This window comes from Dioscorea cayenensis, chromosome 7, assembly GCF_009730915.1.
Source record: "Dioscorea cayenensis subsp. rotundata cultivar TDr96_F1 chromosome 7, TDr96_F1_v2_PseudoChromosome.rev07_lg8_w22 25.fasta, whole genome shotgun sequence".
Classification (NCBI taxonomy): domain Eukaryota; kingdom Viridiplantae; phylum Streptophyta; class Magnoliopsida; order Dioscoreales; family Dioscoreaceae; genus Dioscorea; species Dioscorea cayenensis.
The window spans coordinates 25,843,816-25,868,603 of NC_052477.1; the positions used below are offsets into that span (position 1 = coordinate 25,843,816).

At 36.7% G+C, this 24,788-nt stretch overlaps 2 protein-coding genes across 4 annotated transcripts; one reads left to right on the forward strand and one right to left on the reverse strand.

Moving 5' to 3' along the window:
- The first annotated feature begins 387 nt into the window (after window positions 1-387).
- On the forward strand, window positions 388-4,454 carry LOC120264830 (transcription factor GAMYB-like). Of its 2 annotated transcripts, none has more exons than XM_039272686.1 (5): window positions 388-695; window positions 1,366-1,749; window positions 2,752-2,821; window positions 2,971-3,753; window positions 3,837-4,454. In XM_039272686.1, exons 2-5 carry the CDS (start codon window positions 1,408-1,410, stop codon window positions 4,124-4,126), a joined length of 1,485 nt encoding a protein of 494 aa, XP_039128620.1. In that variant the 5' UTR covers window positions 388-695; window positions 1,366-1,407; the 3' UTR covers window positions 4,127-4,454. The 2 variants fall into 2 exon arrangements, with proteins under 2 accessions (XP_039128620.1, XP_039128621.1); XM_039272687.1 differs by having other exon boundaries at window positions 389-695; window positions 3,010-3,753.
- Window positions 4,455-5,472: 1,018 nt separating this feature from the next.
- Window positions 5,473-9,364, reverse strand: LOC120264832 (TLC domain-containing protein 4-B-like). 2 transcript variants are annotated; one of them, XM_039272688.1, is made up of 9 exons: window positions 9,269-9,364; window positions 8,008-8,161; window positions 7,042-7,130; window positions 6,820-6,958; window positions 6,644-6,718; window positions 6,320-6,441; window positions 6,142-6,217; window positions 5,893-5,952; window positions 5,473-5,800 (listed from the first exon to the last, which is right to left on the reverse strand). In XM_039272688.1, exons 2-9 carry the CDS (start codon window positions 8,143-8,145, stop codon window positions 5,672-5,674), a joined length of 828 nt encoding a protein of 275 aa, XP_039128622.1. In that variant the 5' UTR covers window positions 8,146-8,161; window positions 9,269-9,364; the 3' UTR covers window positions 5,473-5,671. The 2 variants fall into 2 exon arrangements, with proteins under 2 accessions (XP_039128622.1, XP_039128623.1); XM_039272689.1 differs by having other exon boundaries at window positions 8,008-8,157; window positions 9,269-9,362.
- Between the last annotated feature and the right edge of the window lie 15,424 nt (window positions 9,365-24,788).

Consider the following 24,788-nt stretch of genomic DNA (forward strand, 5'->3'; position numbering starts at 1 on the left):
TTGAATAAGAGTAAAAATGCCTTATCGTAATTTTTTTTTATAATTTTATGAACTTTAATAATAATTTTAATATTTGTACAAAAACTTAAATGGCACAAAGGAGTAATACACCTTTTCAAAAAATAAAAAAAAAATAAAAACAAAGGAGTAATACATAGGGAGAATGTGAAGTAGTTCAAAGTAAAGGACTGTCAAATAAGATATATATATATATATATATGTGTGTGTGTGTTTGTCAAAAAAAAAAATATATATATATATATATATATATGTGTGTGTGTATGAAGTTCCCTTGTTATTTTCAAAGGTATATATATATATTATTAATTTTTAATTATTAATTTTTTTTTTAATTTTCCAATCTCTCTTTCTATAAGGGGAAGTGCTTCTCTTGCTCTCTATCTTTCTCCCCTCAAACCCTCTTCTCGCTTTCTCTTGTTCTTTCCAATTTAGGGTTCGAAAGATCCCAGCTTGCTCATTCTTCCCTCTTGTATGCTCCCCCATTCTCACACCCCTTAGCTTCTAAGCTTTCATTTTGTGTATGAATTGAGACTTTTTTGAGCATCATGGTTGATTAGGTCTAGGATCACGAGCTATGGTTCTTGTTTCTGTGCTTTTTGACGAGTTTTGAGGTTTCTAGTGGAGTTTGAGCACGGGCGAGGGTTGAATTTGGTGAACGTTGGTAGCTTGAGAAGGTATCTGGTTCTTTTGTACTGATTGGTTGTTGAATTGTGTCTGGCTTTGATTTTGTTTTGAATTTTGGCTTTTGATTTGAGTTCTTGATTTAGAAAGTTTCCATTTTGTTTGAAAAGAATCAGATGCAGTCTTTCAGATGTTTAATTATTTGGGGGAATTATACTTAATTTATCTGGCTATATTCTTATCTTGAATGATATGGTTGTGTTTAAATTTTTCCTAAATTTTTATCCATAAGAGTCTAAGAGATAGAATCAAAAGATTTTGGTTGATAAGATTATTGTACTACCTGATCTGGTGTACTACTTAGATAAATTGTCCTGCTTTCCAACATTGCCCATTTATCGTTACACTAATTCATTTTTGTAGGACATTTTTACCTTTTTCATCGCATGTTGGATGATTAGAACCGTTTTGTTAGTTTAATTTACCAGCACCAAATGGAATTTATTGCGGACTTCATACTTAATACAATATACTAGTTTTGAGTTTCATTTAATCTCTTTGCTTGATTTGCTAGTTCTAATTTTAGAGAGACAACTTTTTGTTCTTTTTACTGTTCACTAGTTATTTTTAGTGCATCCTCTGTGTTTTTTTTACCTATTTTTGATATGCCATTTCATGGCAAATATGAGCTTTGAGTAGCTTCTAATCTTGTCTTGTAAACAGGTTGTAGGAGTGGTACTGCATGTCAGATGAGTGCTGAAAGCAATGATGGCGAATGAACAGATTGGTTCACCTTCACTGTCGATTGAAGATGCTTGTGGCAGCGGCGGGTCGCCATCAAGTGGTGGGTCAACTATGAAGAAAGGACCATGGACATCTGCGGAAGATGCTATTCTTGTTGATTATGTCAGAAGAAATGGAGAGGGGAATTGGAATTCTGTGCAGAAGCATTCAGGACTTGCTCGTTGCGGAAAAAGCTGTCGTCTTAGATGGGCTAATCATCTGAGGCCAAATCTGAAGAAAGGTCCCATTTCACCAGATGAGGAGAAGCTCATAATTGAACTTCATGCCAGGATGGGCAATAAATGGGCTCGAATGGCTGCACATGTTAGTATATTACTTTTGATTTTTAAGTGTTCTGATAGTGTGCATGCCTACTTCAACTGCTGACTCATGACTTATTTGGTATTTGTGTTTGTAATGAATAAAAGGTACAATTGCTAAAATATGCCTTTGTGCAGTTTGAATAAGTTAGAAACAAATTTAATGAGTGAATTTTTATTTTTTCCTGATGAGCTATATTCTGTGTATTTTTTTAGACATTCCTCATGTGTTCATATGTGACTAGCATGTTTTGGAACATTTAAAACATGCTAGATTTGCTTTCTTTTTACTCTGTGTGGTGATAATGCTCTTGTGTTGTAACTTTTGATTGGCATGTATGTACTTGTGTATAGAAATGTATACTTTCGTATTATTGTGCCCAGGTGTCGTAATGCATTCGAAATATTATTGTTGGGGGTTTTGACCTTCTTTGAAAAGCACATTTGTATAAGCATGGTGTTAAGAGTTGGTAAATTTTTGTAGTATGTGTCAACATGGTGTTGTAGTCAACTCTTGTTTACCTCTACCAATTCCCAGCCTGCTAAGTTGATAGCTTGTCCATATGATGAATGTGCATTCATTCATGTGTTCTGTTACTTTTCCAGTCTATCGTAAAGAAAGCAGATTTAGTTTTTCTGCAAAATATTGGTATGTGATATTGATTTTTCTTTTGCGTGCATGCACACGTGTAATTGTCTACTCCAATTGTTTCTGCTGAGCTTATCAATTAATAAACATTGTCTGTTGCCTGCTTTCTATGTGAAATCTATGTACATTCATTTATTTTGATTCCACAAAACACATAATTGATAATACCCAATACTGACTTTCAATGTATTATGCCATCATCTTCTATGCATCCTGGTGAAATTCTGATGAATCTAAGTTTCTTGGGTATAAAGTGGTATTGCAATTCATGGAGATATTTAAGCATTTGTATGTTCCCTTCTTGATCTTTTGCACAGTTGCATAATCAAATTTAACTTTTGTTTTTTTTCTTTTCAGTTACCAGGTCGGACAGATAATGAGATTAAAAATTTCTGGAATACCCGGATAAAGCGTCGTCAACGTGCTGGTTTACCACTTCACCCTCCTCCCTTTGTGTTTTCAAGCTTCAAATTATAGTCAGAATAATCACACAGAGAATGAATTTAGCTCCCATAACAAAGAAAAGAATGAAAAACCCATTGATATTCCTGCTTTTTATGTTTGACAATTTAAAAGGAAATCGAGGCTATGTACCTTATACACCTCCATTTCCAGAAAACTCTGCAAGGCGCCTGGTGGCTCAGGGTTATGGTTCTCAACAGCTTGGCCTTATGAATCAAGTAACGAATCATCTCACACAGCTTCGAGAACCAGAACCGCTGTTTCCTGGCTTTCATGGCAACTTCACTAATGGGCTCCTCCGATTGGATCAGTTAAGTGATTTGTCTAGAAATGTATACAGGACCCTCGGAACGGTATGTCCTTCTGATCCTAATCCCAATTGTATAAAACCAGGGTTCTTTGAAAGTTCGATTAGTGGCAGCCATGCCCTTTTAAATGGCACGTTCTCTGCTTCAAAGTCCTCCACTGAGGCGGCTTTGAAGTTGGAGCTCCCTTCATTCCAATGTCCAGAAATGGATTCTTCTAGCTGGCTTGCATATCCTTCTACTCCGCTTCAAACCATTGAAACACATGCACAGAATCCACCGGCAGACCCACAAGTGAAATCTGATTGTGTATCACCGCATAACAGTGGTCTTCTGCAAGAATTAATCCATCAGGCGAATACACTATGCAATTCCAATAATCAGCCATCTTCAAGGAGCTCAAACTGTTCTACTCCATTACCTAGCGGAATCATGGAAAGTTCAATAGTTGGGTCTTGTGAGACCAGCATGGAAGAATTCAGTGACCCAATTTCACCTCTGGGCCATTCTGCTGCTTATATCTTCAGCGAAAGCACAACTCCTACCAGTGGTTTCCTTGTCAATGAACTTCCACCTTCCAAAGCTGCTTTTGGTAGAAACTTGGCACTTCAAAACATTTGTAAGAATGCAACTCTGCATGTCTGTTTGTTCTAACATATGCATGTGGTCTTGCAGGTGCATACCAAGCACAGGCGACAGCTGAAAATCGTCGAACACCTAATATAGGAAATAATGAAACTCTGCCAAATTTCTCAAGACCTGATACTTCATTGGAGACAGATTGGCTGGAGGATAGTGTTGAAACTGAAGAAAGCAAGTTTATTCTTAACAATGCTTTGGCAACACTTTTGAGTGATGACTTCTATGGTGAATTAAACAACACCCCTATGGAAACATCGTCCATGTTGGATAGCGGTGCGGAACTGGACTCCTGCCTGTGGAATAACATGCCTAATTTTCAGTAGTTTAATTATCCGATTGCTTACTACATGGTATATTTCAAGGTCGCCCAGTTTTTCCTATCATCAGTTGTTGCAGAGTGTGAGACAAACCGTAGATGTGTTATAAAGAAAGGAGGCTCTGCTGTATTAATTTATCCAACTGTTGTTACAAGCAGGTTTTTTGTGTGCAATAAATGCAGTCCTGAGATCATGTAAACTAGGTTTTGCGGCTGTTTCTGTTTTATGGTTTATTAGGGTGTACTAGATTTGTGTAATGGATTAGATGCAGCTTTCAATAATTCTGCAGTGTACTGTACTCCTTTGAAAGATCAGACGCTGTACTTGATTCTCATTTTATCATTTTTATGGTTGTAAACTCTTTCCTCATTTAGATAAATAGATAAATAATTTTAATTTAACCAAGGAAAATGAAGAGTTAATTCTTATTTTTTGAAACTCTTTTAAACCCTATTTTTTGTGGCCCCGATTTGAGGTGGAGGGGGAGTAAATTCTGATTTTTTGAAACTCTCCAAAACTCTATTTTTTGTGGCCCCGATTTTAGGGGGGGGTGAGAACCTCCTAAAATTTTTAAAATATTTTAATATTTTTAATACTTTAAATTAATTATATAATGATACTTTATAAGTTTTTTCTTCCGCTCTTTTTTCAGTATAATTTTATTTTAATCATGTATTCACATGACACCCATTAGAAATCTTTGTTTTTATCTATTTTTTTTTTGCTTTTATATTAATTTAATTATTTTATATTTTAGTAAACCTAATCAAGTATCAGTCCATTGTGATGATATAAATAGCAATATTTTTTTTTTGTTTTATATAAGACAATAATATATGATATATTTCCAAAGGGAAAAAATAAATTATGGTATTTGAGAAGGAGCAAAATTAAAGTATAAAAATCAAAATCAAAATAATAATGATAATTGTAATAGATTTAATATTTATTAAAAAAATCTATTTAAAGTCTTAATTTATTTAAGATATTTATAATGCATGTGTCTAAATAGAAATACGTAATTTTTAATTTAATAATAAAGATATAATTAGTAAACCATATTATTAAATATTATTTTTCTTTCCATCCAAACAAGAGTTGAACATTTCTTTACCTTTTCATTACTTTTCCTCCAATTTCCTTCCCTTACTTTTCCTCTTACTTTTGAATCTAAACATTATGTTTTGGTTCTACTGGTTTGTATTGAGTTAAAGTGCATCCTCTGTTGGATTGGAGTTCCTATGTAAGTGGGTCACTTGTTCTATCAAAATAAACGCATGCAACCCTTGCAATGAATTAGAATGAATTAAGCACATGTGGCAAACCAAAATATACAAACATAACATTTGGGGAAAGAAATGGTGTTTTGATTCACAACAGTAGGAAGATTACACTTCAATCTCATATGCATTGTGTTCATGTACATAAACAGAAGAATCACATTAAGAAAAAAAAATTCTATCAGAATTCATTCCGGTGACTATACAGAAAGTAAAAAAAAACATCAAAGATACAGAAATGGTGGGTTGTGGAGGAACTTTTAAGGTATTGTCACTGCCTTTTAGCTAATGTTTTTAGGAGTCCTTTCAAAATCTTCATGAACCACATCAAGTTCATTACTCCCAAACTTGCTGGTACTATGAACACCAGCAAGTAACCTGCTGTGTGCATTTGCTCGATCTGTCAAATGAATTCTAAACATTATGAGGTCCATGAAAACATGGACTGGATTATGCAGTCGATATTGAGGTGAAACATTTAGAGAATTGTACCTGATCATAGTGTGTGTGAACATGGTAAAACAGGTATATGAATAGAAGAATTCTAGCAACCTGCATGAAGCACCAGATTTAAGTTCAGTAAGTTGAGTAAAACAAGCACGAACAGAAGCAATGTGGCTTGAGTAGGATTCTGAAGTTAACAAGGGTTTTATTTATCGAATGGACTACTTTGGATAACCAACATGATTTTACTTTATTACATTTGTTTTATGAAACAAAAAGGGTAATGGATCAACTTACCAACCATGCGAAGAACACGACGACCCCATTAACAAGGTATGCTGTGGACCTTTTCATTCCTGCAGTATCAAGAAACCTGCAACATTTAGGAAAATGTGGTAGGCCGATCAGTACAAAAACTAAAGCCGCTCAAACTTCAATTTATTTGGGGTTGCTTCAAAGGATTTCACTGGGTTACCATCGTAAATTGACCCCTGGGGTGGTTGCCTCAGAAATAAGGACCATGTATGTGTATATCTGTCCTTCTCCAGATAACATCGCATAGATTATTGCACATGCTGATAATGCATGATGGAGAACCTGAAATAGACATCACCCTCATATTTATCTAGAGAACAACTGAAAGTCTTCTCTAGATCCAGGTAATCAAAGAAAACAAAGGGAACATTGGTGATGAACAAAGTTGTTACAGAAATTTTATTCTACGAAAAGATAAATTACATGAATGAATACCAATTGCCTCTGAACTTATCTGAATATAGTTAGAAGGCAGTGTACTTACATATTCCATCCCACCAAGGCAAGGATACAGCCAAAATATCATCACAAGGTCTGTGAAGAAATACCCAACAGAAACCTGATGATTTGCCATAGCATTCAGAAAGGCATTTAGAATGTACACCAACAGATGAAACCAATGAATGTAAAATAAAAACAATAAATAATCACAATCATCACCCCCAAGGTAAAAGAAGAGAGCTGAGAATTTCTATATGTTATAGGTCCGTTGGCAAGATCATCAGAGAAGAGATCTGAAAAGAACACTAGGTACAATGACATGGCTGCTATGAAAATGGCATGAACACTAGACATACCCCTGCAGGAAAAAAAAACTAAATAAGAAAATTAAGTTAAAACTGAGATGAAAATGTCAAAAAAAAAATGACAGTTACTTCTAACCGGTTGTTCCACTCAATTCTTTGGATCTTGGTAAGGGAAGCATATCCTTTGAAATAATAGGAACTGATCAGCTGAGTAAGATCATATACCTGAGTCCAAAAGAATGTCAATTTAAGCAGGAAAGGCAACACAACTAAAGTAAATAATGCCACATAACACCACATAATAGATGATATAGTTTATGAAAGAAAATTGAAACCATTGTTGTGAGGTTCACAACCAGAGGTCCTTCAAAGTTTTTACAATCATGCAAATGAAGATGACTCAAATCTTTTCATGAGAGGGGAAGTTACTAAAGTTTGATCATCAGTTCATTAATTTGAAAACAGATAAGGAAACTACTGCACATAAATTCCATCAAAGTAATCAAAATGTTGACAGAAAATCTCTCATGCATGAAAGCGACTAAACAATCTTCCAACTAAAGTACGTCTTATTTTTCTTTTAAGATTGATTCATATAGCCTTATGTTCATAGCTTACAGAGTAAAAGAGAATCAACATGTACATTGGACTAGATGCTTTACTAATAAGAGCATCCATAGAACATCCACTGCTATTAGCCGCATTCTGCTGGGGTAAATAATTAAGAAAGATGAGGTCTAACAAAAGTTACAGCTTAAGATCTTGAGTCAAAGCAAGCAATCTCCTCCTTAGCACATGGTAACAAAGTTACATTAATAACTAAGTAAAGCCATAAACTATATCTTCATAAAAAGTGGAAAGAACAAATGATAATGAAAGAAAATTTTATGCAGGCTGCATGTTTAAGAAGAAGTATTTTAAACAAATTTTTTAGGTGACCATTGCAATCAGAATCTTCTGTCATGTGCAGGCTTTGAATTTGCAAAGTAGTTATCATTTGATTCTCCTTTTATACAACTATTGATTTCATCATGAGAGCAATATGAATAAGATAAACGCCAAACCTACTAAATACATTCTTAATTGAACATGAGATGCATACCATTTTGCACATGAAAATGCCACCAAACACAGATGTATAGTGGACAAATGGATCCGCTAGTAAGTAATCCTTAACCAGAACTTCTGCTTTATATTGATAGGCCTTGATTGCCATAACTGAAGTCTTAGAAACCTGCATTGCAACATAAATCTTGCTACAAACACGCAATTAGTACAAAAGAATTGCAGAAACTTCATTATTTCAGACATCAAGTTCACATAAACTAACCCAGAAGCTGCAACAGAAACTGAACATTTTAATAACTTAAAGAATCATACAGCATTGCTAACAAGATCAACATTTCAGACTACATTACCAGACAATTTGTTGTTCATAGGCCAGATTGGATGGTAACAATTGAGCAGTTACTCTATCTTACAAGATACACAGACCCAATTAAGAGTTCTAATCTATGAACACAAAAGTATTAGAAAAGGCGGAAAGGGAGGAGGCTAGAGGCAATATTTAAATCAGAGCTTTCATGGATGCTAATTCAACTAACAAGTTAATATATATATATATATATATATATATGTACAGAGGGTGCCAAACAATTCACTTGAGATGTGATTTGCTCTGTTGACCCCAAGAATCACATTTCAAGCACCAAATCAAACTTCTTCAAAGAATACACACCTTCCTAATCCGTTATTAAATGAGGTCATTAATTAGGCTAGAGGCAATATTTAAATCAGAGCTTCCATGGATGCTTATTCAACTAACAAGTTAAAAACAGAGGGTGCCAAACAATTCACTTGAGATGTGATTTGCTTTGTTGACCCAATGAATCACATTTCAAGCACCAAATCAAACTTCTTCAAAGACTACACACATTCCTAATCCGTTATTAAATCAGATCATTAATTACAACGAGATCATTCGTAACCAAACAAAACACATTCAGATCTACAACAATGTAGTAAAAAACTACTTAAAAAATTTCACAAATTCACCCAAAAAAGCTTAAAATTCTTCATTCAAACATGAAACTAGATCCGTAAAAAAAAAATTCCAAAGAAATTCTCTCAAGAAAAAAGAAGCAAACAAGAAACAATGTCTCCAAAACATGCAATCAGATCAGGGAAGCAAAATAACAAGAAACCACACACCAAAGACTTATTAAACAAGATCTTTCCACTTATTTCACAATTCAAGCAATTCAAACGTGCCTAGGGTTTTAAAGACGACCGATTCGAGATTTCTCACATACACAATGAGCTGCCTGAATACCGAGAAGGAGAATAGAAGAGGGTGATCATACCTTAACGATGTAGATCAGAGGGACGGAAACTTGGGAGATGGCGGAGGAGCCGAGGGCGGGAGGCGGGGGAGGAGGAGGGTGCTGAGACGAAGACCAGAGAGGGGAGAGAGAGAGAGAGAGAGCTCGAAGGTGATTGGTCGAAGGGCCAAGAACGAGGATTCGTATTGGCACCAGAAAAAGGACTCCAAAATGGAACCTGGAGAAAGTGAAAAGACAGAGGAATTTGCAGATTTAACCCTGAAAACAGAATATATTGAGTAGGGTTATTTATTTGTCTCGGACCAAGACAGGGAACCCGATTCTCCACCTCCATGAGGGTTGGGGCTAATATTATATATATATATATATTAAATAAAAATATATATTATTAAAATATAATATATTCGATTTATTTAATAGATGCAAAAGACAGAGACAGGGATGGAGAAAATTTTTTCCATAAACCCTTGGGAGATGGGATTGGTAAGTTGGGATCAGAGCCAAAGAATATATCCTTTGGTGAATCCCCACTCTATTGATATCTTTAAAATTGAGTACAAACTTTTAAAAAACCATAATTACACTGTATTTCGTTCGAGAGTTAGCATATGATGCACAAATTTTATGTATATATATATATATGTATTATGTATATACTTTTTCTGATCTTTGTCCATTTTAACTATTTTACATAGATTAAAAAAAGTTGGTTAAAGTTAGTTAATAATTTAAAATTTATATAAAAATCATATCAACTTTCTGAGGTTAATTTAATAAATATAGCTAAATAATATTTATTGGAAGTTATAGAAGTATAAAAGATAAATTTGAAAACCAATATTTAATATTTTATAAATTTTTTAAATAGATAAATAAAAAGGATAAAAAAAAGCTCTAAAATAAAACAAGTACAAAAGATCAGAGGGAGTATATATATATGGACAGTAGGTTTGTAGCATATGAAGTATTTAACATACCTAGTTCTTCTCAATTTATTTTATTTTAAACTCCTGTCAAATTAATTTTCTTTTTCATATCTTTTATTCACCACTCTCTTCTCTAAAATTTCTTCACAATCCAATCACAATTGGCTGCTTTTAGAAAAAAAACACCACTGAGGGAGAAAAAGAAAATATCCATTACCAAATGAGTTCAATTACTCATAAGTTATTTTTTTTTACAATGTGTGCAAGACACAATATACACACACTTCTCCCCTATGGAACTATTTTCACAGTGAAAAAAAATATTTTTTTTTTACTTTCATAAAGCTATGTAATAAATATAAATGATATTTTAAAAAAAAATTAAATTTTTTTAAAAATTAATTTGTTTTATAAAGATTTTCATTGTTTAAGGTTCAAAATGCACTAAATATAATGGTTTCTAAAAATAATATAAAAAAAAGTCCGGATGCAAGAGCGCATTTACAGCCCAATCCCCATATCCATTGGGTATACAGATATCAATTTAAGATGGGGTGCATTTTTTTATATTTAGTTTGTCTATTTTATCAATATATATATATATATATATATATATATAAAAAGTAAGGGTTGGTGCACCCAGCGGTAGGTGTGGTTGGCTGAGCTCCAGTGTTGGGAGACCATGCAGCTGATGAGGCTTGTTTTGATTTGCCTTGGGAGCAACTTCACGAGGGTTGTCTTGATTTGCCAACAAGAAGGATAAAAAAAGAAAAGCATCTTGTATGATTATAAAATTACATATATATTATGAAAAATATAAATTATAAAAAAGTTACACTTTAAAAAAAAATCATCATCTTCTCAAAGATTTTTGTCCACACAAAAACTTATGGTTTCCCAATATTCCCATTAGCTCTTAAAAATCGAGTCTGATAAAATAAAAAAATAACTTTATGGGTTAATAAAATTACATTTTGACTCATATTTTATGAAACTATCTTTTATCTTAATCAATTATTAGAGAAGCTTCTTGGCAGCAGCATAGGTGTTTGTGTTTTTTATCGAAGATGCATAATCTTAACTCACTCTATGCATAGATGTATTGAGATAGTAACTTTATATTTGTATATGCCCATGACAAACTTCTTTTAATTAATATGTTTATCAGGATTCATGGGAGGCAATTGTGATGTTGGTTAAAAGTACATTTTGGATATTAGTTATAGCAAGTAACATAAGTACATTTTTCGATGATATTTGGACATATCCATAAACAAAATGGCATATCAAATATATCTGTCCAAAGTTTTAATAACATTTGAACCTGAAATTTAAAATTGTTAGATTCATTTGATGGTCTTTAACCCAATAGTATTCCGACGCCAAGCCCAATTATATATAAGAAATACTGTGTGAGTGCATGGATGGAGCCAAGGGGGTAAAGGGCACCATGGATCTTGGCTTTTTACCAATGACTACATATGTATAATAAAAAAGTAACACATTTTTTTATAGAAAATATTAAAGTTTGTTGGTATTGGTGTTAATTTGTCACTGTTTCAGCATTATTTGTCGTATGGTATTAAGTAGGTGTAGAAAATTGGCTTGATGAAGTGGTAGAATTTCCAAGATCAAAGTCTTTTGGTGAGGTGGCAAAGTTTGATTAATATCAATCAAAAATTATTCCAGGGATATAGATATGTGGGGGCACAAAATACTCATCTCCAAGCAAGAGGATGGGCCACTCGCTCCATGATGATTACCTCAGCGGACGGTGAGATGGCAGAAGGTTTGAGAGCTTCGAAGGCTGACATGGGGGAAGAGCGCAGAGAATCTTTATCTGCAACCGGCAGTACAACAATCCCCGCCAGAGTGGAAGACCTTACCTTTTCACATAGCGCAGCCTCATTAGATCAAGGGACACCTTTTCCGATATGGTTAGTCCTCGTTAAGATCAATCGACAGTAGAGGAGGCCAATGATGCCTCAAAGAAGACGGATTTAGAACTGCAAGAGGGCTAGGAAACTTCCACTTCGCGATGACAGAAAAACGGGTCTTAAAAGATGAAAAGAAACAATCATCCTTGTCCCCTCAGCAAGGATTTCTCCCGATCACTAGAAGCAAGCGACCCCGGTCGCCGCCGAGCTACAACAAATGTCTTAGAACAACTCACATTACTTTAGAGGGCAGGCACCTTCTCACATGCATATGTTGAGGAGGCGGGCACTTGGCGACAAACTGCCGGGTGAGCTCCCTTTGCTGCCTAGATGTCGTCGTGTCTGGCCAGTGGCTAGAGATCCCAATTGTAATTCTGAAGTGAGGGGGAGGCTGTCCCTAAGACTGAAGGAGCTCCTCCAACTTGACCTTGGTGACAATGGTCCCATCTCTTTATCTCATTGTCTCAGGAGACTTCCAAGCTCTAAAAAGAGCTGACCAAGATCATCGTCCTCGATATTATCTCCGGCTAGACCAACAAAGCAATCCTCCGGATTTTTCTCCCCGAATCTTTAAATACACCTAGAGTGGACGCAGTCTATGAGTTTAAAGATAATTCATACCCGGCTACCTTAATCAGTGAGGAGGAAGCAATCAAGGCTATTAGAATCGGAGAATTAGCTTACCTTCTAAGCTTGGGTAGCGCGTCTTCTAGATCAAGTACTGGTCGGTCGATATTGGTTTAGTAGGGTGCAGTGACGGGGTGGAGCCAAGTTCTCCTCATTTGGAATCTCCCCCTTCATGCCTGGATGTGGTAAGTCTTGGTAGAGCTGCTCCAGCCAATTGGCTAGCTGGTGGCCATCCCGCAACCGAGCAAACCACACAAGGCCTTCTTGTCCGTTCTGGTTCACTGCTGACATTGTGTTGTTCTCCCACATAAGGTGATGCTTAGCTTCGGGATGAGAAGGTTTATCGTGCTTATCACTGACAACTACCTCCAGTTCCCGACCTTCCGCCAAGACCTTGATAAGTACGTCTACTAGTCTATCGACATGGAGGACGTTGCTAATAGATCAAAGGAAGCTCAAGTGCTTTACAATTCAGAGATAGACCCAGTAAGCCAAGGGAAAAAGAAGATAAGATCTTAATCTAGCAACGTTAATAAGCTAGACAAGAGCAATGAGACTCTTAACCCCCTGTTACAGAGAACCGGTGAACATCAGACGTAGGAATGGAGACCTATAACCCACCCTTAGTTGGGCCGACCAATAAGCTCTGCTCTTGGGGCCTTGAAAGAGAAGACCCATCCAATGAGCAACGATGGACCAGATTGTTCACTGTCTTCTAGCTCCTCGGACCAATGGTCCATTGATCATGACCCATTCCAATGAGGGCCTTCTGATATCGCGGGTGGAAATCAGGAATTCGCTTGATTTTCTAGACCATGATGGCGTTGTTGACCTTTGATTGGCCGAGGATGCAGAGGGGGAGCCAGGTGTTGCACAACGACTGGTCGAGCTTGCTGCTAATTTGGGGGGAGGATACAGTGGCAGAGGTTGGATTAAATATGATCTCGCCACATGGCATGATGTTTGGAATAACCTCGGACCTGAGTGTTTTGATTTCTGGAGAATTGGGTTGTGTTGGGCCTTCAATACTAGGCCATATCTCTTCTTCTGAGGCCCAGGAGGAGAAAATTCAGATCATATTTCTTTTAAAGCTCTAGTGGAGAGCCATGAATAGGATTGTGGAAGGACAAAGAATGATAGTAAATTGGATCCTAGCTTGGGGCCCATTTCATTAGAGGATCCTTCCCACAATGTTCAAACATTAAAAAATTTGGAAAACAATGAGCAATTTTGTAACCCATCCAAACCACCTGATAATCTTATTACCCTACCTAATTTCAATTGGGGTTTCCTCCATGAGATTTGGACCTTGGTCCTGACTGAATTTGCAAAGGACAACGCTACACGCTCTCTTTTAGATGAAGAATTGAAGCCATCGTAAAGTCCAGAAATTTGGATTAAGGAAAACCAAGTTGATGAAATTGTGCTGGAAATTGGTATCCTAATGTCTGACAGTTCAGGATAGGAAGGGGATAGTTTTGACAATTGTGAATTGGAGGACTCCGAATGTGATTTTGAATAAAAAAAATAAAACAGCTATTGCACACGGGTCAAATTGAAGACACTTCCCAAGCCACAAAGACAAGTGAACGGAGAAAAAAGCTATCTTCTAGATGGAATGAGAAGCAGGATTTATACACAACCACCTCGATCAGTTAAAAAGAAGGGGGTTTTTGCCATGACTCCGGAAGGTACTTCTTGAAAATCCCTTCTTATTGGTGATTGGTCTGATTTACAATTAAGTAATTATTAAAATGCTTGTGGTATCACCTTTGACTCAATGCAACATAGAGATAATTATTTTAAACATTTATGCATGCTTGAGTCAACTCGATTGCATTTTTCGAACATGGAAGTGGGGACCTCAGGATCAGATTTTGCCTTAGTGACATTTTAGTTTTTCCATGAACATTATCAATTGGAATGTTAGAGGACGAGGAATGCCTTCTAAGCTCTACCTAGTTAATGATTTCCTTTTGTTACATCATGTGGACATCTGCTGTATCCAAGAATCTAATCTTATTTTGGTTGATAATTCCATCTGGCGATCAATTGGTGGAGCTAGACTTGATCATTATTCCTACACCCATTCCTTAGGTTCAGCGGGTGGAATTATTATTACTTGGAATAGCTCCTTGTATGAGGGCCACATGATTCACCAAGGCATTTTTTACCTCTCTATCAAATTAAAATTTAAAGCTAGTGGTGCCCGCTGGATCTGTACCTCTGTTTATGGACCAAATGCGCAACACCTTAAATCCATGTTATGGGAAGAGATTAGAAGTTGGCAACCGGGGATTGGTATTTCTTGGGTTATTTGTGGTGATTTTAACTCTATTTTCTCCCCTTGGGATAAATTGATTGTTTTTCCTAATCTGGAAGACATCAGAATGGCCCAATTGTTAGTCAATGATCTAAACTTAATTGAACCACCCCCTTTTGGAAAAAGGATTACCTAGACCAATGGACAAGCCAACCCGATCTTGCTTAAACTTGATCGTTTCCTTGTCAACATTAACCGGATCTCTCTTTTCCCAAAAACTATTCAAAATTGTCTTCCTTGACTTGGTTCTAACCATGTTACACTTAGGCTAGAATCAGGATACCACTTCTCTGTCCTGAGGCCTTTTCGTTTTGGACAAACTTGGTGCTTCATGGTAAATTTCTCAGATCTTATCAAGGAGTGGTGGAACCCTAATCTTTTCAATGGGTGTGGGGCCTACATCTAGCAAAGAAGATCTCCAAAATCAGAAAGCATCTTAATCAGTAGGCCAAAAATGATTCTCTTTTACATGAAATTGATTTTATTGATTCTTGTAAGGAATCTCGAGAACTCTCTGAAGAGAAACTAGCCAAGGACATAGCACTCAGAACTGACCTGATGTAGATTCTCAAACACGAAGAGATTTACTGGAAATAGAGGGCACGGTTAACCTAGCTCAAAGAAAGCGATGAAAAATACCAGTTATTTTCACTCTGTCACCAATGGTAGACCCTATAAGAATCTTATCTCTTGGGTGATCTAGAACAATGTCAGGGTTAAGGATTTGATAAGCATAGGAGAGGCCTTCTCCTTCTTTTATCAAAACCTTTATGGAACCACTCAGGACTTCTTCTTAAGCTTAACTGGTCAAATCTGCTAGGGCCAAAAACCCAGCATGACCTCTCTTCTCTCGACATCCCCTTTTCACATGATGAAATTAAAAGAGCTATCCCTTGGGTGATCTGGAACAATATCAGGGTTGAGGATATGACAGATATAGGAGAGGCCTTCTTCTCCTTTAATCAAAACCTTTATGGAGCCACCCAGGACTTCCGCTTAAGCTTAACTGGTCAAATTTGCTAGGGCCAAAAACCCAACATGACCTCTCTTCTCTGGACATCCCCTTTTCACATGATGAAATTAAAAGAGCTATCCCTTGGGTGATCTGGAACAATGTCAGGGTTGAGGATCTCACAGGTATAGCAGAGGCCTTCTTCTCCTTTTATCAAAACTTTATGGAACCACCCAGGACTTCCGCTTAAGCTTAACTGGTCAAATCTGCTAGGGCCAAAAACCCAGCATGACTTCTCTTCTCTGGACATCCCCTTTTCACATGATGAAATTAAAAGAGCTATCCTTGACATGAGCGTTGATAAAGCACCTAGACCTGATGGTCTCCTGATCCTCTTCTATAAGAAATACTGGGATATTATAAAAAATGACATCTTCAAGCTCTGTGACGATTTTTATTGGGGAGAGAAAATCTATAATGAATTAACTGGGCTAATATTGCCCTAATCTCTAAGAACCAAAACCCAGAAAACCCCTCACATTACCACCTGATCAGCTTGATCAACTCTTCTTTAAAGATTATATCCAAGATTTTAGCTAACAGATTGAGGTTTATTATTCATTCCTTGGTGAATGTGACTCAATCAGCATTTATTAAGGGGAGATGTATCACTGATAAACATTGTCACCGCACAGGAGCTCATCTTCTATATGTAAAGACATGGACTGCTGGGTTTGATCCTTAAAGTAGATTTTGCTAAAGCCTTCGACATGGTCAATTAGGAGAGCTTGTTTGAACTCTTAAAAGCGAGAGGTTTCAATGATAGATTGGTAGGATGGATTAACTCTATCCTTATATCTTCTAAAGCGAATTTCCTCATCAATGGTCGCCAAAGTGGTTATGTTAGATACCGAAGGGGACTCAGATAGGAAAACCCTCTTTCCCCTTTCTTTTTTGTTCTGGTGTCTGATGTCCTTAGCACCATGATAAATAATGCTCTTAATTCGGGAATCCTTCATGGGGTGGCTCTAGGAGACTTAGGGGTCAAGATGTGCCAACTTCAATACGCTGACGATCTCCTAATCCTCACGACAAGTGGTGGAGAGGACCTCCGCATAATAAAGCTAATTCTATACATATTTGAGGGCCTGATAGGCCTCAGGGTTAACTCTAAAAAAACCTGCTTATTTGCTTCTCAAAGGAATCTATCACCACATGTCTCTCACACTAGGATAGTCCACTATGTTGCCGGTTCCTTCCCGATTACTTACGTGGGTATCCCTGTTTCAGGGGGAAGACCCAAAAAGCAAGATTGGGACTATCTCTTAAGCAAAATTTGATCTAGACTTGCTTCCTGGAAATCTAAGTTGCTTTCCTTGGGTGGAAGACTCATTTTGCTAAGCTCGATTTTAACGGCTATTTCTACCTATTGGATGTCAAACCTCAAATTACCATCTTGGGTTGTTAAAAAGATAATTAATATCTAAAGAGACTTCCTATGGTCAGGTTCAGATACCCAAAAGTGCAAAATTGTTCAGCTAGACAAGATTATACTGTACTAGAGATCAAGGAGGCTGGGGAATTCTAAACTTGCAAGTTTTCAATATTGCTCTTCTTTGGAAATGGTTGTGGAAGATCACTTATGGCTCTCGGTGGTGTAGTGAAGATATCATTCATGAGAATTATTTTAAAGGATCACACATGTGGAATCTGTATCACAAACAATGCAAGAGACACTCCTTCTTTTGGAATAACATTCTGCACACTCTTCTAGCTTTCAAGAAAAATTTATACTCCATCATCCATGATGGGTCTATGACCCTCTTCTGGTTGGACAATTGGTTGGATGGATGCACTCCGATCGACAATTGGCCTCTTCTTTTCTAATCAGCTCACAACAAGGAAGAATCGATCATGGAAATTGCAAATAGATTATCGATGATCCCCTTGGAGGATTTTCCACCTGTGAGTTTCCTAGATAATTTGATCAATTCTCAGTCCTTGCCTGGGAATGACAAAAAGAGATGGAAACTAACATCGAACAAAAAATTCTCGATCAAAACTATTTATAATTTCCTGAATGATGGGGGTATTCGATGTCACAAAATGCATACCATCCTGAAAGGGGGTTACCACAAAAAGATAAGCCTTTTCAATTGGCTTGCTTGGGAGAACAAGATCCTAACTTTAGATAACTTAGCCTTGCGTAGATGTAATTTCTTACAAATATCTACTTGTGTGATGTGTTATGCTGATATTGAGACTAGTGATCACCTCCTTCTCCACTGCTTATGGCTTCTTTTATCTAAGACTACTTTGGTTGAATCTTTGGAGGTCAGGATCCCCCCCTCCCCGGGGAGTTTTAAGGATCTCTGGGGCAATCGGTGATGGAATGTTGCTAAATCTTTGCTACCCTTTGGAATTTACTAGTTAATTAAGGTTATCACTTGGTGCATTTGGCTTGAAAGAATCACATGCATTTTCACTTTGAATTCTCTTTCAACTATCTCTATTATTAAAAAGATTGATCATTCGGTGTTGATGTGGTTATCTGCAGCTCCTGAGGCCAAAAAGGCTAAATTAGAAGAACTGATGTCAAAGATCAAAAGGAGTATGGAGTTCCCGACCACCAGCGATGAGGAGCAGTTTATCTCATTGGTGCGTCCACTTTCCCCGGGCGAGTGTTAGTGTTTGGTGGTCGCTTGGGCCCCTAAAGGATCTCTCTTTATTTTTAGGGATCTTTTCTCTTTTCTTTTGTCTGCTTTTGTTTTCCTCTCCTACTCCTAGTGGTTGTTTTTGCTCGTTTGTTGTAGCCTCTTGGTCCTGTGGGGTTGGTGTTTTGTACGGTTCTCTTTTCTCTAACGCATGTGGTTTATCCACTTTTCAAAAAAATAAAAAAAAATATATTCAAGGTAAAAAGTTATTATAGAGAGCAGTTGCAAATCGGGTTGAATGCTAGGGATTTGTTGAAGATTCCTGAAGATTAAATTTGGATGATTGAAAACATATTGAGGTTTAGACCAATTTGGATCATTGTTTAAATTAACTATCCCAAATATTCTAAAGAAATTTTGGTGAACTTTTGATTAACTTTTAATAATATGTATAATCCATCATCACTTTAAATTGTTTGTTTTTAATATGTTTTTGGGTGGAATTTTACACTACTAATTATTATTTTACTAAAATACCCTTGTTTAATGTGTTAAATAAATTAAAAGTTATAACATTTATAACTGCAAATATAAAAATTATTTGATAATAAATAATAATAATAATTATTAAAAAATTAATAATAAAATATTTAATTTACATTAATATATAAATTTCAAATAATTGATTTTTTAAGTAATAACTAAATACAACATAATTATTTTAAATAAAAATATTTTTTTCCCCAATTTAATTATTTAATATTTGAAAAAATTTAATCTCAAATTTTTTTTCACTCTTCAACAAAATATTTGAAAATTTTTATTTCTAAAATTTCTAAAGGTTGGTATTTCAGGAATTATATTGTACTTGAATGGAATAATATGGGAAAAATCACATTCCCTCGGAACGTGAGATTATCACCTCTTCAAACAGTTATCATCACATTTTGGGTAATGTTGACTAAGTCATCACATTCCAGGAATATGATATTTTCACCCTAAACAACCAAACATGATAAATAAAAATTATTTGGTCCATATCTAAAGGTAATTTGATAGTACCCTTAACCAAACGGCACCTATAAGAGAGAAATAAATAAGTCATAGCCAAAAGAATACATGAGTCACCTCAGGTTTCTAGGGTGATTAAGTGACCCAAAGGGATAGAAAAAGGTGAGGAAGAGTATGACAGAACCTCTAAAAAATGATTACCCTTAAGATCATCCATCCTCAAAAATGGGGAACTCCTTTAACTTTAGAAGTACAGAGGAAGTTGAGGCTACATGATAACAACCATGGAGTTCCTCAGCATTAGTTCTTTGAATCTTGAAGTTATAGATGAGAAAAAAAAAGTATGATCATGTATTGCTTGAATATATAGCTATTCCTTTCCATCCAAATTTTCTAAAATAGTATCTGAATGAGGAGGCTCAAATATCCTTGTTGTTAAGCTCCAGTTTAGCCATCCGAGATGACTAGGTCTTGGGCATTGAGATTGAGTATCTTGTGAGGTCGAAGGTATACTCAAAATGGTTTCAAATCCAAGTATCAAATGTGCATTGCATGAAAATGTTATCAATTGTCTCCACAACAATATGACAAAACACATATGTTGTTGTGGGGACATATATTGTAGTGGGGTTAATCTTGTTGCTTCCTCTCTTGGTTAGGTTATCCAAAGTGAAGATTATATTATTCTTGGCCAACCAGTTAAAGATGTTCATTTGTTAGGGACATGTGGTCCTCCAGAATGTATGGCCTGGGGGCATTTTAGTCCATTATGGTTAAAAAATCAATTAAAGTATCTAACCTAAAAGACTCCCTTAATGCCTAGAGTTTAAGTTTTAGAATCTCGCAGATTGTTTGAGAGAGTGAGAAGTGACGTATTAAAGTGATCTGATGAGTGTACATTGTACACTCATTTGGCATGCATTAGAACCATAATGTGGAATTCGATGCTAAATATCATGTGTTTTGCATTAATAGGCTTAGGGCAGTGCTTAAAGATGAGGGAGATCCAAAAGAAGCAATTTAGGCCAAAACGATGAAGTTAGAGCTCTCTCGGCATCATTAGAACAAGGGCAAGGTAAACTGGGTAGCTTACGGGTAGTTTACGGTCCGCCTTACGGCCGTAATCCAGAAGACCTTGCGGGTATACTTATGCCCATAAGGAGGGTTCAGAGTCAATACAAAGGACCTTACAGGCAAGGCTTACGCCCGTAAGGACCATCCAAAAGAGCTTACGACCACAGTGCACACCCGTAAGGACAGTCACAAGAAGTAAACAGAGAAGTTTACGGTCCAGTGCTTATGACCGTAAGATAGATCGTAATATATTCAGAACACCTTACGGATGAGGCTTACGTTTGTAAGCATTCTCGTAAGGCTCACAACTTTCTTCCCAAGCTCTCTTATAGCCTAGCCTTTACGCCTGTAAGCAGCTTGTAGCCAGTAAGCAGTCGGGTATAAATAAAACTTAAGAGAATTTTTAGGGCATCATCTATTCCATCTCTCTATTCTTTGGGGCCAATTCTTGGAGGCAAGATTGAGGAAGAAAAAGGCCAAATCTTCAGCACCTTAGGCAAGATTTAGAGAGGGATTTGGCTTGGCATTTGAGGGGATTGGAGATTGTATCCGTCAAGCTCACCTTGGCGGCTTGTGTGGAATCTACATTGGCGACTCTCCATCCTAGGGTTTGATAAGGGGGTTTTTAGGGATCCTATGCTTACTTTTATCCCTTGTATCTTGAATGCATGCTCTCCATTAATGGAGGGCTAATTTGTAGATGTTTGGGCATAATTGAACTCTAGGGTTGATATTTTGTAACTTTGGTTATTGAATCTCTTATGCTTTAATTGATTTCTTACTTGCAATCATATATTGTCACACCTCGAACCTGGCTCGCCGGACCCGACGCATGGACAAACGGCCGCAAACCCACAGGGCGTAAACCCCATAAGCTTGCATGGCCTTAAAACTTGATTCAGAGTAGATAACTTATAACAAACCAGCTGAGGAGGAATATATATATATATATAATGGTACAAAAATACAAGACAACCTTACAGATACAAAAATCCAAAGTACTAATACAGGTTTTCACAAATTTCAAAAAAATGACAACCCTAGTGGATCCATCCTAGCACTAGCTGAACATCATTAGTCTTAAGCACAACAACCTTAGTGTCCATAACCTGAAAAGATAGAAGAATAGAGGCTGAGTAACTCGGTTACTCAGTGAGTGGGGTGAAAACAAATGGAAAAACTCAAAAATACCCTCGGTGACCCGAGAATGAATATCAGATGGTCGTTGATTATTTCACTGAACTAACACGGTACGAAACTGCAGTCTCATTTTTCCAAAGTTAGGGTTTAACCCCCCACTGACAGGGTTGCATATCACTCATTTGGAGACCAAAACATTCAGATACAAAATATTTGCAGAGTACAATTTTAGAAATTTTTAAATTTCACAAGTTCACATATACTCAGAAATACTAATAAATTCCAAGGTTTCACTAAATTTTTCCCAAATAATCACACTAACAAAAATATAGAATTTCAAAGTCCCTTTTTAGTGAAGAAAACCAGCCAAATTTTTAAGATAACAAATAATTAACAATAGCAATAATCTGGGTAAGGAATAAAATAAAATAATGAGTGTATGATCAATGATAATATGAAAGTAGGTTCAAGGAACGTGATAGACACATTAAGCAAACAAAAAGACCATTGGGAGTATTTCCATTATTCCATAACAAAATAAGCCTATAAAGGCTAGAACATCAAAGTCCTTCCATCAAACTTCAATCACAATAAGTAGCTCATAATTAACCTCAATGCCAAGGCCATAAACACCAACACACAAGTAAATCGGCTGGGTATCCTACAGTGATAGCTACAGTAACGTTGGCCCTTAATTCCTCACATATATACATATATCATCAATTGTGTCTCTCTTTTATTTCCATACACTAGCATGCTCCACAATTCCATATTGAGAGTATTACATTGGCAATGGCTATAATTACATATCCAATCCACACCCATAGTTTTTCCCCTCATTTCAATTTTATCAACAATGCATCTTATCATAATTGTCAATTTAAAACAAGTTATCAATTCAAAGACATAAACCTAGTTTTACCTCTCCATTATTAAACTAACCTTGAAACATCATGAAACATCAACCATTGTATGCTATATAAAGCATTTAGCCCAATTATGATTTAACAATAGTTCAAGAACACCTCCAATATCAAAGATGCAAAAACACCAAAGAAAACTCACCAACTTTTCATTTCTATACCTAACATAATTATCATATCACCTCATCACTAAAATTTCTTCAACTCTAGATTCAATTGCAACTCATATTATTGTTCCCATTCTTGAATATTCATACTATTGCATTTCTTTACATAGGTTTCCATCAATGCCTTACATTTTATTTTGAGCATATGTCTCTTACCCTCTCTCTATCTCCTTCATATAATCCCGACATATCATAAAAGCATTTCCAATCTCTTCCATTCCCAAGCAAAGGAATTACATAAGCATAAGTCCCTCACATAATCAAATTTCACTTACCAACATGCACAAACTTATAATTTACATCCATAAATAAGCATGCACACACTCTTCAAATGCGACCATTAGCAACTATTAGGTGGAAAAGATTAACCAATTTTCATTAACCAAAACCTACAATGTACAAGGTATATATAGATACACAGGTATATATAAATATGGTAGCTATACAAATATAGATATACAGCTGTATTCACTAACACCCCCCAACAAACTCACGGGGGATCAGATATCGAGAGTTTGGACAAGAGAAAGTCATGGTGTGCTCGTGTCTGAGATTTAGTAAACAGATCCGCAAGCTGACGCTCAGAGAGAACAAACTGGGGAGCCAGAATGCCTTTGTAATCGCAAGAAAAAAGCATCAACACCAATATGATTGGAGAGGGAATGTTTGACTGGATTAAAAGTGATCTGAATAGCACCGGTGTTGTCACAATGTAGAGGAGTAGGAGCATGCGAGACAACACCAAGATTATGCAAAAGCCAGCGCAACCAAACAATCTCCTCAACAGTAGTAGCCATAGCTCGAAGCTCCGCTTCAGTGCTAGATCGAGAAACACCAGTTTACTTCTTGGGCTTCCAGGCAATGAGAGAAGAGCCCAAGAACAAACAGAATCCAATAACAAAATGACGATCAGACAGATCACTAGCCCAAGTAGCATCAGAATAAGATTGAAGCTCCAGAGAATTGTGCTGAGAGAAAAGAAAACCTCGAGACGGAGTCACCCGAAGATAGCGTAAAAGCCTCAAAAGATGGGCATAGTGAACCGAAGTAGGTGTACTAACAAACTGACTCAAAACATGCACAACATAGGCAATGTCTGGACGAGTGAGGGTAAGATAGACCAGACTCCCAACCAAGTGACGATAGCGTGTCGGATCAGATAAGGGAGTCCCCTCATCAGCACGCAACTGAAGATGTAGCTCTATAGGAGTGGTTACAACACAAGAGTCAGAGAGAGCTGCCCGTGCGAGGATATCAGATGTATAATGCTTCTGGGATAACTGAAAACCAGTAGAAGTAGAAATGACCTCAATGCCCAAAAAATAACTCAATCGACCAAGATCAGTCATCTGGAAATGTTGCTGAAGGTGATGCTTGACAAAATCCACATAAGCAGGATCATCACCAGTGATGATCATATCATCCACATAAAGCAACAATAAAGTCCGACCACGAGAGGAAGAGTGCACAAACAAAGTGGGATCATGCGGACTAGGCTGAAAACCAGCAGCAACCACAACAGAACTGAAACGCTCAAACCAGGCCCGAGGAGCCTGTTTGAGACTATAGAGAGCCTTCCGTAGGGGACAGACCAAACCAGAAGGAGAAGAAAAGCTAGGGGGAGGAAGCATGTAAACCTCCTGCAGAAGATCCCCATGAAGAAAAACATTCTTAACATCAAGCTGAAAAAGGGACCATCGTCGGAAAGCAGCTACAACAATAAGAGCTCGAATGGTAGTCATATGAGCTACGGAGCAAAAGTCTCATCATAATCACGTCCCTGCTCCTGCTGAAAACCACGAGCCAC

What these genes read in the sequence shown, in the direction of transcription:
- LOC120264832 (XM_039272688.1), bottom strand. Translation starts at nt 8,145, where the DNA reads ATGCAGGTTTCTAAGACTTCAGTTATGGCAATCAAGGCCTATCAATAT. An exon ending in GCATTTTCATGTGCAAAATG is followed by an intron (nt 7,131 to 8,007) that starts GTATGCATCTCA and finishes TTTTGGACTCAG; the next exon opens with GTATATGATCTTACTCAGCT. An exon ending in GCCTTGGTGGGATGGAATAT is followed by an intron (nt 6,442 to 6,643) that starts GTAAGTACACTG and finishes TGTCTATTTCAG; the next exon opens with GTTCTCCATCATGCATTATC.
- LOC120264830 (XM_039272686.1), top strand. Translation starts at nt 1,408, where the DNA reads ATGATGGCGAATGAACAGATTGGTTCACCTTCACTGTCGATTGAAGAT. An exon ending in AAAGCGTCGTCAACGTGCTG is followed by an intron (nt 2,822 to 2,970) that starts GTTTACCACTTC and finishes ACAATTTAAAAG; the next exon opens with GAAATCGAGGCTATGTACCT. An exon ending in ACCTTCCAAAGCTGCTTTTG is followed by an intron (nt 3,754 to 3,836) that starts GTAGAAACTTGG and finishes GTGGTCTTGCAG; the next exon opens with GTGCATACCAAGCACAGGCG.